Source organism: Bufo bufo, chromosome 1 (genome assembly GCF_905171765.1).
Source record: "Bufo bufo chromosome 1, aBufBuf1.1, whole genome shotgun sequence".
NCBI lineage: Eukaryota > Metazoa > Chordata > Amphibia > Anura > Bufonidae > Bufo > Bufo bufo.
In genome coordinates this window covers 445223176-445236259 of record NC_053389.1, presented here as the reverse complement: position 1 = coordinate 445236259, position 13084 = coordinate 445223176, and the positions used below count along the sequence as shown (strand labels likewise).

General features: G+C 45.7%; 1 protein-coding gene across 1 annotated transcript in view; it reads right to left on the bottom strand.

Annotated features, from left to right (window-relative positions):
* WASHC4 (WASH complex subunit 4) overlaps positions 1-13084 on the bottom strand; it is a 119250-nt gene that overhangs the window by 14383 nt on the left and 91783 nt on the right. Inside the window, 4 exon segments of the mRNA XM_040408075.1 lie at positions 1663-1729; positions 1945-2053; positions 2176-2310; positions 6629-6733. Of these exon segments, the coding sequence (XP_040264009.1) occupies positions 1663-1729; positions 1945-2053; positions 2176-2310; positions 6629-6733 (416 nt within the window).

Genomic DNA, 13084 nt, shown 5'->3' with positions numbered 1-13084 from the left:
ATCAATGGCCACTCTAGCTGAGCGCCAAAGATTTTGTGTGCAGAAGGGAGAAACCTCTAGAAGGCCAACTATTACTGCAGCATTCCACCAATCTGGGCTTTATGGCAAAGTACAGAGAAAGAAGCCTCTTCTCAGTAAATGACACATGAAAGCCCGTCTGGAGTTTGCAAAAAATAAAAATAAAAAAAAAATCACCTGTAGACTGTGAGAAGGTTTGTTGGTCTCATGTAACCAAATTTTAACTTTTTGGCCTAAATTTTAAGTGTCATGTGTGGAGGAAACAGACACCGTTTATCACCTGCCCAATACCATCCCTACAGTGAAGCATGGTGGTGGTGGCAGCATCATGCTGTGGGGCTGTTGTTCATATCGGCTGGGACAGGGAGACTGGTCAGGGTTGATGGAAAGCTGAATGGAGCAAAGTACAGAGTTATTCTTAATGAAAATCTGCACCAGAGTGCTCTGGACCTCGAACTGGGCAGAAAGTTCACCTTCCAACAAGGCAATGGCACTAAGCACAGCCAAGACAACACAGGAGTGGCTTAGGGAGAACTCTGTAAGTATCCTTGCATGGCCCAGACAGAGTGCTGACTTGAACCCAAACACCTCTGAAGAGACCTGAAAATGGCTGTCCACCGACGGTCCCCATCCAACATGAAACAGCTTGAGAGGATCTACAGAGAAGAATGGCATAAAATCCCCAAATCCAGGTGTACAAACCTTGTGGTATCATACCCAAGAAGACTAGAGGCTGTAATTACCGCCAAAGTATTGAACAAAAGGCCTGAATGCTTAGGGTATGTTCACATCTACGCTACGAAATCCAGCAGGCTGTTAAAGCAGATTTCTCAAGCATTGCCAGACACTGCTGTTCACTGCTGGGCTTTGTGAATGCATTGTAGATTATGTCAATCTAATCCTTCCTATAATGAAAAGGAGATGACTGCTGAAAAATGATCTGTACATACCAGGAAGTGGTGCTTATTATTAGGCTTAGTGGACACTGGGAAAACGGCAGGATTTAAAAAAAAATATATATAAATAAATAGTGATATGGAAAATGAAACATAACATCACTGATGACACTCCCTTTAAATTACACCCATGTCCTTTCTGTTGGGGCTGTAGGAGCAATTGACTGGGCAGAGTCCCGGAAGTCAGTGTCCTACTAGGACAAAGACAGTACAAAGGTCAAAAGTAGGCTTCGTATCCTCGGGGACTTCTGACAGTCTCATTTACATGTGTGGATCTTTTTTTATGTCCTACAATGAGTATAATGTAAAGAGAAAGCAAAATTTTGCAACTTATTTTTATTGCTCCAAGCAACTCTTCAAAAATTCCCCATCAAAAACAGCCTACCATTTTGTGACTACAGCTATTCTGCAGAACTTTAGGGGAGATTTATCATCTTCCTGCGCCTGATTTCTGGTGTAAAAAAGTCAGAAACCTCAACGCCACTGCAACAAAATATTGTTTTTATGTGGTGTTTCTATGGCAAGGGTGTGGAGAGGGCATAGCCAGATACACAGGTCTGTATAGAAGCTGCAGTAATTGTTGTGACTGTTTCAGAGCAAGACAATTTCAGGTTGCTTCAGCTTTCATCTTAGATGCACTTTAACAATAAGAAAATGGTTGCAAAGGTATACAAGAATTTGAAGATACCTGATTGCATTACTGCAGCAGTGAAGGCCACCAGACCGGATCATCCTCACGTAGCCCATCGCATTCCCTGCAAAGAAAAGTACTGCTCAGCATCAAGTAGTCATAAAAAAGCAAGATACAAGGAAAATCTGTTACCGCCATTCACAGACGAGAACTCACTATGCATTACTCAATTTTTTTTTATTACTTTAAGAACATTCTAAACATTAGGTTAACAACCAGCATAAAAAGATATATATAAGTCTATTATTTCATTGTTTTTTGCTAAAACATTATAATCACCAATCTGGCTGATGAGTTGCCTGAACTGGTCCAGGTAGCTCTGTCCTTCGGGAGTGAGGCCAAGTTTACGGATTCCACGATTAAACTTTTCTGCCCTCTCAAAAGGACACTATAAAAAAGAAAATTAGCTGCAAATAAGAAAAAAATATGCTACAAAATCGAGTATCTTCAGAGCATGGCAGTAAAACACATAACCTGCCACTGGGTCTCAAATGGGATGTGTGAATTTACCTTCTGATCAGTTTGGTCCTTAACTTCTCTGAAATAGCGAATATCCTTGATCAATCTGGACTTTATGTGCTCATCATACATAAACTGGCTAAATATATAAAACTTCTTACGCAGAAACTGGTATGTGAAATTTACCTAAAATGAAAAACAACAAGCTGGTAACTTCAACAGAACATAGGTATAACTAAAATACCAAGGTATGCAAAGCCTGGGGGGGCAGTGCATGCCACAGGGATTGTCTGGTGCACTGCCCCCTTAGGCCATAGACCCAGTATAACAGAATGTATACATTTAGCATGAAATGCTCCTGTAAAGGTCTTTGGATAGCACAGTGCCCTTACAAACCTGGAGAGCAGATGCGTGGTGGCATACCACTCAAGAAGCACTAGTCGCCGTGGTCGAATGAGCAGCGACTCTAGGAGGAGAAGCCTTGTCTTTGGCAAGATAGGCTTCAGAAATCAGTTATGTACTCGCTCAATCTGCTTTATTCCAGGAAGGCGAGAACGGATGATAATAAAGCAAGGTTTATCACGAACTACCACTCCAGATGGCATGAAATGAGAGCCTGTTTGGAAAAGTATTGGCCGGTTCTTTTGACAGATCCAATCGTAGCGAAATATGCTTCTTCAAGTCCTTCTTTGGTCACAAGGAGATCCAAGAATCTGAGAGACTATCTGGTGAAAAGCTTTTACATGACACCGATTCCTCCGATCTTTCCTGGTATTGGCAGGCCCAAGTGGGGGTTTGTACCTTGTGGTAAATGTATTGCCTGTGCCAATATGGTAAGAGCCATAGATTTTTCAGACACCACTAGTGAGAAGACCTTTTTAATTACCCACCGGTTAACATGTTCCAGCACGGCGGTGGTGTATTATGCGACATGCCCTTGTCTAAAAGTATATGTAGGGCTCACTAAAAGAGAGCTGAAGATCAGGGTGCGTGAACATGTCCGTGATATTGTATCTGCCAGAGATGAAACAGATGAGTCCAAGTTGAAACCAGTCGCTAGGCATTTTAAATTCCATCACTGCTGTGATTCGACTGGGTTAAAGGTTCGATCTATTGATTGCGTGTTGAAGAACATGCATGGTGGGGATATTACAAGGAGATTGGCTCAGTTAGAATGCAAATGGATTTGGAAGTTTAATACGCTACGTTCTAATGGTCTAAATAAATCATCTGGTTTTTCATCATTTTTATCGCCGTTCTTCGAGTCTGCACACTCATTGTTTTAGATTCATATTTTTTTTATCATTTTTATTTTATCATTTATTATTTTTGGTATGTATCATGTGGGATCACTTATTTTTGTGCTGTCTATATAATTTTTATATATTCATATATTTATTATTTTTTTATTTATTTTTTTGTTTATTATTGATATATTTTTTATTTGTATTTTTTGTTTTCATTATTCTGTTATTCTACTTGCTCTGAATGTTTTGTGGTCACCCGGCATAGATCCCCACATGTATGTGGTAAGGATAGGGGGAGGGAGGAGGAGGGAAGCGGGAGATAAAGTATAAAATAAAAAGTAGTATAAAAGGAAAGAACCTATTTATTAAATATATTTTTATTCATTTTTTTTATTTTTTCCTTTTATTAGGGTACTTCAACAGTTTGTTTTTATGTATTCATTAATCATGTCAATTATTTTCACAGGTCATTCATACACATCATTTAATACACATGATTTGTTTATCACATTCACTCACTTTTTTTATATATTTTTTATATATATATTTACACTCATGTTTTGTTCATTTTCTATGTTGCTCACAATGTTCTTATCTTTTCACACACACATTTTTTCACATTCGCCATTATTTCTACTTTTATTTTTAATTTTTTATTAGTAATTTTATTTTTTTTCTCAATTTTCACTTTTTATGCATCACTGTCACTTGGATTTAATCACGTTTATTTATTGTGATGTTTGTGCTCTATAACACATACATATATATATATATATATATTATATATATATTTATTTAATTAGGATCATGACATTTTATCCATTCCATCTAGCTAGGATATGTCTTATTACAATCGGGCCCGCGCATGCGCTATATTGCGTTGTGTCCCATCGGCATTTCCGCGATCTAAGTATCGCAGCTTTGCCGGGGATATCACGTGACTACGGGCGGTCATGTGACCGCCGCATCATCGAGGAGATTGCGCTATGCTCTGCATTTCCCTGTTTCCCTTAGGCAGGGTTCACACTTGAGCGTTTTACAGCACGTTCAAACGCGCTGTAAAACGCTCAACACATGAAAACCAATGCTTCCCTATGGCCCTGGTTCTCACTTGAGCGTTTTACAGCGCGTTTGAACGCGCTGAAAAACGCCCTACGCTCAAACAAGTTCTTGAGCTTCTTTGGGGTGTTTTGACTCGCGTTTGTGGCCATAGGACACTGCAGTCAATCACACAAATTTACTATTGCAAAAAACGCGCATAAAAACGCCCGACAAAAACTCGCATATCAAATACGCTCAGGTCTGAACCCAGCCTTATACTCCTTGATCCTCTCCCTCCCCCCTTGCATTCCATTTCAGCACCATATGTCCAGATGCCACTTATTTCTTAATTATGGTGTGGGGCTCATGATTAACTGGTCATTGCATTTAAAGTGTGTCCCTCGGAGATGACGTCACCCCCAGACGAAGGTCTGCCAAAGCACGCGTCTGGGCTGGCGCCATCCCAGAGGAGACACATAATGGGTAAATAGACTCTGTTCGTTGTATGTATGAGATACTTATATGCACTTGTGTCAAATTATATTTATATTTTATGCGGTCTGGTAATTTTTATTGGCATTCAGAAATCAGCTGAATCAGGCTGCCAAACCTTTACATGGACCGTCAGAAAGGACGAACAAGGAGACCGTGTGGTGGAAGGGGACCGTTAAAGACAAGTAAACCATGAGAGCCCGGACAAAATCCAGATGATGGAGAGAGGGTTGCTGAAGATGCGATGGAGAAGGGCAAAAGAAAGGAAGGACATTGGCTTTATTAATATGAAAGGGGAGACTTTAGGGAGATAGGACTGTATCAGGCAGAGAACTACCTTATTCTGAAGTACCAAGAAGGTACCCTCAGAATACCAGCAGCCGCTGCACACAAGGTAATAGGCTGTAATGGAGGGGGGCTGTGGTGAACCTAGTGACCCCATGGCTGGAGGGTGACAGGGGAGCTAGGATGCCCTGTCCCACATTGCCTTTTTGGGGGAGGAAAGAACAGTAAGGGAAAACAACATGGATACAGGAAGGCAAGGTAAACCGTTTTCCACTTGAAAAGAAAGGCAAAAAAAAAAAAAAGAACAAAAAAGCAGAAGAGCCCATTAAAGTAGGGAGGTCTGCAGTCTACGGACACTAAGCTAAAATGGGTTAGCTCTTTCCAGGAAGGACAGGATAAACTGGCAAGAGCAAACTTTTTTTTTTTTTGGCTTAGTGTCTGCCTCCTAGCGGTACCAGCTATATCTACATATGTGTCCAACAATCACGTGAGCGAGAAATCATATACATATTATTAGGAACCAAATAAACTCCTCAATTATGTGAGCTAATAAGTTAGTAAGGGGAAATAAATAGTGCACCCAGACTACAGTCACTCTTCATCCTTCACTGTAACACATTGGGGGAGACATACTAGGACTGGCCTTACAAACAGCACTCTTAGTATAAAGTTTGTAGCACCAAAAATACAAATCTACAGCAGCTAGGCATAGATTTGAACGGTTATTTACGCCAGTTTTTGGCCAGGCCCCCTCTGCTAGGCTCCACCCAATTTTCTCTCACCACTTTTGAAAAGTGGCGAGAGAAGTAGGAAGCTGAAAATTATGGTAAGCCATAATTTGTGACTTTTGCCAAAATAGTGGTGTAAAATGATAAATGTTCCCCCCATGTTTCCAGGAAACTATTGTAGGTACATGCCCTTCCATCTGTGGCCATATTATGGCTGATGGAAGATGTAAATTCCAGAATAAGGAAGTGTGGCTTCCCAAGCAGAAAAAAACAATGACATTCATGTTTTTATAACATTTCTGAAGATATTCCCATTTTTTTCAATGTCCGTCACACGACCGTTTTCAAAACAATGACAGTCTATGGGTGTATTCACATTTTTCTTTAATGGACCATGTAAACCGACCGGCAAAAATTAGGATTTTCTTTTTTATCCATTTTCACAGCCAACTGCACCCATAAAAGTCAAGGGGGTCATTTTTCACAAAGGTCTCCAAGAAAAAATGGCAGTGAAAAATAAAAATTTTATAGTTTTTAACCATTTTTTCTTCACTGTCATGCCTTCACACACAGCAGAAATGTCTGACATTCACGTCACATTGCATCTTGTAATCAGGAGCAGATTTCTTTCTGTTGGTTATTTTCAATAATTTACCTCAAAATCTTGAAGGACAATAATACAGAATGACAATTGATTATAAAAATGCCTACCGTTGTACTCATAATCCCAGTGCCATGGGTTCGAATAGAGTTAGCGATGTGACGGATGTTGATGGTGTTCAAGTGCTTATTGTTACTGGTCCGCTCTACAAATATCTGCAGAGAAAAAAGGAACAGGAAGAAATATTAATTACTGGGTTAGTAGACGTGTTTTATACTTGTATGTTCATCTTTGAACATTTGAACATTAATTTTAAAGCTGAAACAAAGAAAAGTCTACATAAGGTCACACAGTAGATTTTTCGCTTGAAGAATCCACAGGAGAAATCGTAGACTTGTGGATGTGCGATCCAATTCTCTTTTTCTTTAATCATGTATGATTATTCTGTCCAGGACCAGCACTCCTCCCATTCGGTACAGGTGCTTTTAATTAGCAGTAGCCGGAATATAAGTGTGAGTCTCTGAGAGCAGGTAACAATGTGAGCTTTGACAACTGTTCACACAGTGCGGTGCTGGGTGGAGGCCGTTGTTGCTGTGGCGCTGCGCTGGTGGGACCCAGTGCTAGGGTGGCATTGCCAGACAGCAGGGGTGCTGTTTGGCGGCTGAATCCCACCGCCTGCTGGTGCAGGGTTGTGGCGCCGGCGGTTGCCAGGCAGTGCCATGCCAAATTTAGAGTAGGTCCCACTCTAAGGGGCAACCTTGACGCGGTGAGTGGGCTTATGCCTTTTGATCAAAATGTACACTAATGCCTCTTATATAGCATGCAGTATAGGCGGCCGTACACTAAATATTGCACTGAGAAGCGATGTTAATTTTGCGAAGCAGTTATAGATCAAAGCAAAGCTTGTGGATGTGCGATCCAATTCTCTTTTTCTTTTCTTTTTCAAATCGTAGACTGACCCTCAGATTTCTGCTATGAATTTGCATTAACAAGTGCCACAGATATACAGGCAGATTATTCCTATTCAAAGTGGCATGTCACTAATGCAAATTCCAAATCGACAGAAAAAAAAAAAAAAAACTCGGCCGCAACTGTGACAATGTAGTTTCCTACTAGAAAGAAGGGGGTGCAGGTATCTCGTCATTTTCGTGTGCTGAAATCAAAGTAAAATTTCCACTACATGAATGTACCCTAAAAGTTAATTTAAAGGGTTGTCCGAGATTTTAATATTGATGACCTATCCTCAGGATAGGTAATCAGCATCTGATCGGTAGTAGCCCGACAGCCGCGAACCCCCTGCCGATCAGCTGCTTGAGAAGGCCGCGGCGCTCCTGTGAGCACCTCGGCCTTCTCACAGCTTACCAAGCACTAGGGTTGTTGCGATACCAAAATTTTGATTCGATTTAGATACTATAAAAAAGTATAGCGATACTCGATACCGTTCAATACCACGCAAAAAATCACGCAGTTTTAATTTAATTTTTTTTCTGTTCAGGCGTTCACCGCATAGGAGATTTTTTAAAATATTTTGATAGTTTGTACTTTTCGGACATGGCGATATGTTTATTTATTTATTGTTTATATATTTTATATGTAAAATTAGGAAAGGGGGCGATTTATATTTGGTGTTTTTATTTTTTTACTTTTTATTTAATAACTATTAGCCCCCTTAGGGACTAGAACCAATTTTTTTTTAATACTGGGGAAGGGGCGCCACCAATGATAATTAACCTTTAATACAGGAGGCGGGTGTCAGCAGCAGAATCACATAGCTGGGAGTTGCGATCAGCTGCAGGTAACCCCTTAGGTGCCGCACCTAAGGGGTTAACTGCCGCTGATCATGGCTATGTGATTCTGCTGCCGGCACCTGTATTAGTATTCAAGGGATTCTGTCACCTCGTTTTCGGTTATAGAGCTGCGGACATGCACGGCTAGATCGCCGCTAGCATGTCCGCAATAACGAGATTTTTGTATAACTTACCAGTAAAATCTCTTTCTCGCTCTTTCCTTGGGGGACACAGAAGACCTTGGGTATAGCTCATCTCCCTAGGAGGCGTGACACTAAGTGAAGACTGTTAAGCCCCTCCTCCACAGCTATACCCTCAGCCTGGAGAGAGAGCCTGCCAGTTGCGTGTCCAAGTAGTGAGAAAAGGCAAAGTCCAAAAAATTGGAACCAACAAGCCAACTACCCTAAGGGTAAAACAAACTCGGAAACAGTCAGAGAAGAACAAAGAATGGGTGGGTGCTGTGTCCCCCAAGGAAAGAGCGAGAAAGAGATTTTACTGGTAAGTTATACAAAAATCTCGTTTTCTCGCCCAATTTCCTTGGGGGACACAGAAGACCTTGGGACGTTCAAAAGCAGTCCAAAGGGGGAGGGACCACAGCACCAAGGCGAAGCACCCGAAGGCATCAAAAAAAACCGCCGCCTGCAGACCAGGCGGCCCAAGGCAGCATACGCCGAAGCCCGCGTATGCACCCTGTAGAACTCGGTAAGGTGTGCAAGGAAGACCAGTGACCGCCTTGCACAAATGGATGGCCGAAGCCTAAAGCCTCCGGCCCAGGAAAAAACCGACGGCCCTGGCCAAATGAATGGTGACACCAAAAGCAGGACCCTGCCCTTGGTGCGGCAACCACAACAAGAGCCACTCTGAGAAAGCGGAAGAAAGTCACCCTGGAGGCCGTCAACCCTTTGCTCGGACCTCCTGGAAACATAAGAGACCGAACGTCGACAAGAGTCGGAGATCTCCAAGTAAAAACTGCAAGGCCCAAACAACGTCCAAATCGGTGAAGTGTCCGTTCCCGAGGGGGGGGAAGGGGAGGACGACTGCCTCAATGAAATGAAGGACAAATACCACCTTCAGAAGGAAGGAAGAGACGGAATGGAGAACAGTCCTGTCCTGGGGGAAGACAGAAGGCTCGGAACAAGAAGGGCCGCCACTCAGGCACCCGTCAGAGACACGATGGCTACAGAAACCCAACCGTACAGGACAGAAGGAGTAGAGAGAACTTCTGTAACTGCTCCAAGGAAAAATTGGAGCGCCAAGAGCCCAGTATGTAGTTCCCAGGACGGTACCGGAGGGCAGTACAAAGGAACCCAAGAGCCGCTCCATGGAAGAAGTTCCTGACAGGCCCAGAGGGACGGGGAACGCTGAAAGAGGAAGGACAGGAATGACACTTGATACTTCAAGCAACAGAGTCCCAGCCCCAGGTCCAGGCCGGACTGGAGAAAGACAGAACCATGGAGAAAGGCAGAGTGGGGGAACGCCCAGCTTCCCACAGAACCCCAGGTAAAGCCCTAAGTCCTACCACAGATCCTGGACGAAAACTCGGCTAGAAGCGAACACTAGCGAGCCCACTAGAGTCGCCTGGGCAAGCGGGTGAAAACCCAATGATCAGGCGCGGACCAGTAACACGGGTAGAACAGTCGGTAGAACTGGTCCCGTCGGCCCCCGAGCAAGGTTGTCCCGTATCCCCCCAGAGTGGGGAAGCAGAAGGACAAACGGACAGGAACCGAAGGGTCCGCCCAGCAACCGCCAGGACAAGACAGGCTAAAGCCGAAGCCAATGTAGCCACCACAGGAAGACAGACTACAGTTCCGGTGTGGGAGATCAAAAGACAATCCTGACCAAATGGTAGTCCTCCCAAGTTACCGAGAAGGTGAATCCAAAGCCGAAACATTGCCTAGAATGGAAAAAAACGCAATCTGCACCCAGCGGGAGGACAGAAAGCGGTAGACCCGGTAACTAGGCACACAGCTAGTACAGCCAGTGTGGACAAGGGAGACTGAAAAGGAACACCATAACCATCCAAATGAACAAACATGCTCTCCCCAGAGGGAAGGGCAGTGAAGGAACAGCCTCTGAAGCGTGGCCGGAACAGACGCCACATCGGAATGATCTGTACCGAGTGGGAGTCAAACAGAGCCGGCGAGAAAAGGCAGGCGAGACAGAGGCCGGTATAACACCCTCCAACCAAAAAAGGGGGAGTGGGCAACAGAGAGGCCATAGGACAGCTCAAAAGCAGAACACCGCTACACAGAGACGCCCGGTTCACCGCCACGCAGAAGGCGAATACCCTGAAGAACCCAAGGTGGAGGTCCCCCGGACCTGTATAAGCGAGCACCCAAGAGAAGTTGGGTGACCTTCCCAAGAAGAGCGGCCCGAACCTGGTAGCAGATCAGACTGAAGCACCGAGGGCGCCAATCCGGAAAGAATCATACCACACTGCACCAGAATGATCTCCTTAGAGAATAGTGCAAGGCTTGCGGCAATCATCGTATCGCAAGAGAAAAAGAATGTCGCAGGAGGAAGGAGGCTACGTACGAGTAGCCCCGTAAGCAGTGAGAAGGCCAACCCACCTACAGGACGAGAAGGCATACACGGCCCAAACAACGCACAAGAACGTCCGCTCACTGCAAAAATATAACACCGCGAAGAGGGCCAGCCACAGAGTGCCACAGTATCTACGGGAGTGCAAACTGAAAGGAGTTATGCACAAGACTAATATGGAATGAGATGGAACGCAAACTGACCGCCCCGAAAGGGAGGAAATGTACCTGGCAAACTGCAGTGGGCAAGAATGCAAAGGCCTGCCCCAAAAAGGGGGAGATGCCCAAGGCCGTACCTACGTCAGAGAAGTAGGGCATACCATACTTCGCCCAGAAAGGCGCCATGCACATGGCCACACAGTATCCAGCGGAAACGCAGGAGGTCCACCTAGGGAAAAGGGGGACATGCATAGGGCTATCCTAGCATTAAGTGAGTGTGCAACAATTCACCCAACACCGAAATTTCGTGAGAGTGTAACTACTCCGCCAATGAAGGGGAACATGTGCAAGTCCAGTACAGCACATACAAGGACAGCCTTGAATCTTGTGAGCGTGCAAAATTCCACCCATGGAATGAGGGGTGGTCACGCACAAGGCCAGCACCGTATCCAAGGGGAGCGCAAGCGTTCCGCCCATGTTAGAGGCCATGCTCAAGGCCAGCAACGTATCTGGTGAGCGTAGTATGCCGCCCAGAAAAGGAGGGGGGGGGGAATCATGCACAAGGCCAGCATCGCATTCAGGGAGAATGCGAGCAGTCGGTGAGAATGTGTGTATGCCACCTGAAGGAGGCATGCCCATGGCCGGCAGCGAATCCAGTGAGAGTGCGTACACCGCCCACAGAAGGGGAGTCATGATGTGGCCGACGGTGGATCCAGAGAGAGTGCATGTATAGGGGTCATGCACATGGCCAACAATGTACAGGCGAGAGAACAACCACCGACCGAGGGAGTGTATGTATGCCGCCACCCGGGAAGGAGGCATGCCCAAGGCCGGTAGTGAATCCAATGAGAGTACATCATATCGCCTATGGAAGGTGGTCATGCACATGGCTGGCAGTGAATCCAGTGAGAGTGCCGAATGCCGTCCACAGAAGGGAGTCATGCCTATGGCAGGCAGCGAATCCAGAGAGAGTGCAGCGTTCCGCCTAAGGAAGGGGGTCGTGCACATGGCCAGCACCGTATCCGGTGAAAGTGCAGTATTCCGCCTAAAAAAGGGGGGTCACGCACATGATCGGCAACGAATCCAGTGAGAGTGTAGCGTTCCGCCTATGGAAGGGGGGCACGCACATGGCCGGCAGCTAATCCAGTGAGAGTGCAGAGTTCCGCCTAAGGAAGGGGGTCGTGCACATGGCCAGCACCGTATCCGGTGAAAGTGCAGTATTCCGCCTGAAAAAGGGGGTCATGCACATGATCGGCAACGAATCCAGTGAGAGTGTAGCGTTCCGCCTATGGAAGGGGGGCACGCACATGGCCAGCAGCGAACCCAGTGAGAGTGCCGTGTTCCACCTATGTAAGGGGGTCGTGCACATGGCCAGCATTGTATCCGGAGAAACTGCAGTAGGCCGCCAAAGAAAGTCATGCACAAGGCCAACCCGCAGTTAGGGAGAGTGCAGTATCCCGCCCAGGAGGGGGGTCCTGCACATGGCAGGCACCATAACTGGAGAGGGTGACGAATGTTGCCTACAGAAAAAGCATGCACCTTGACCAGCGCCGTAGCGCGGAGAGGGCAAAAAAACCCCCAGAAGGGGAAAAAAAGAACCTGGCAGCGCCGCAGCCGGGGAGCGCGACACCATGCCGCCTATGGAAGGGGGCATGTATACAGGCAGCACTCTGAGATGAGGCTGCAGCGTCCTGCGCAGCCCACAAGTCATATATATAATAAATTTTTTTTTTTTTTTTTTTTTTTTTTTTTTAAACACACAGCCTCACTGAGGCAGATGCCACCTACAGGGCACAGATCCACCCATACAGGCCCATCCTCTGTGGGCGGGGGAACCTCCAGGCGGGAAAAATTCGCGCCTGGAGAAGTTCCAGCCCCCTCCAACAGAGGCCTGAATTTTTGCGGCCTAGTAGGCCGTGAAGCTGGGGCCTAAATTTTTAGCGGCGCCCGGCGAACCGGGGCCGCACAGTATTTAAAGTAGCGGCCGGGCCTACGGAGCGGCACATACCGGCCGCGGGTGCCCACCCCGCGGGCCGGAAGAGCCGGGGCCTAAATTTTTAGCGGCGCCCGGCTGACCGGG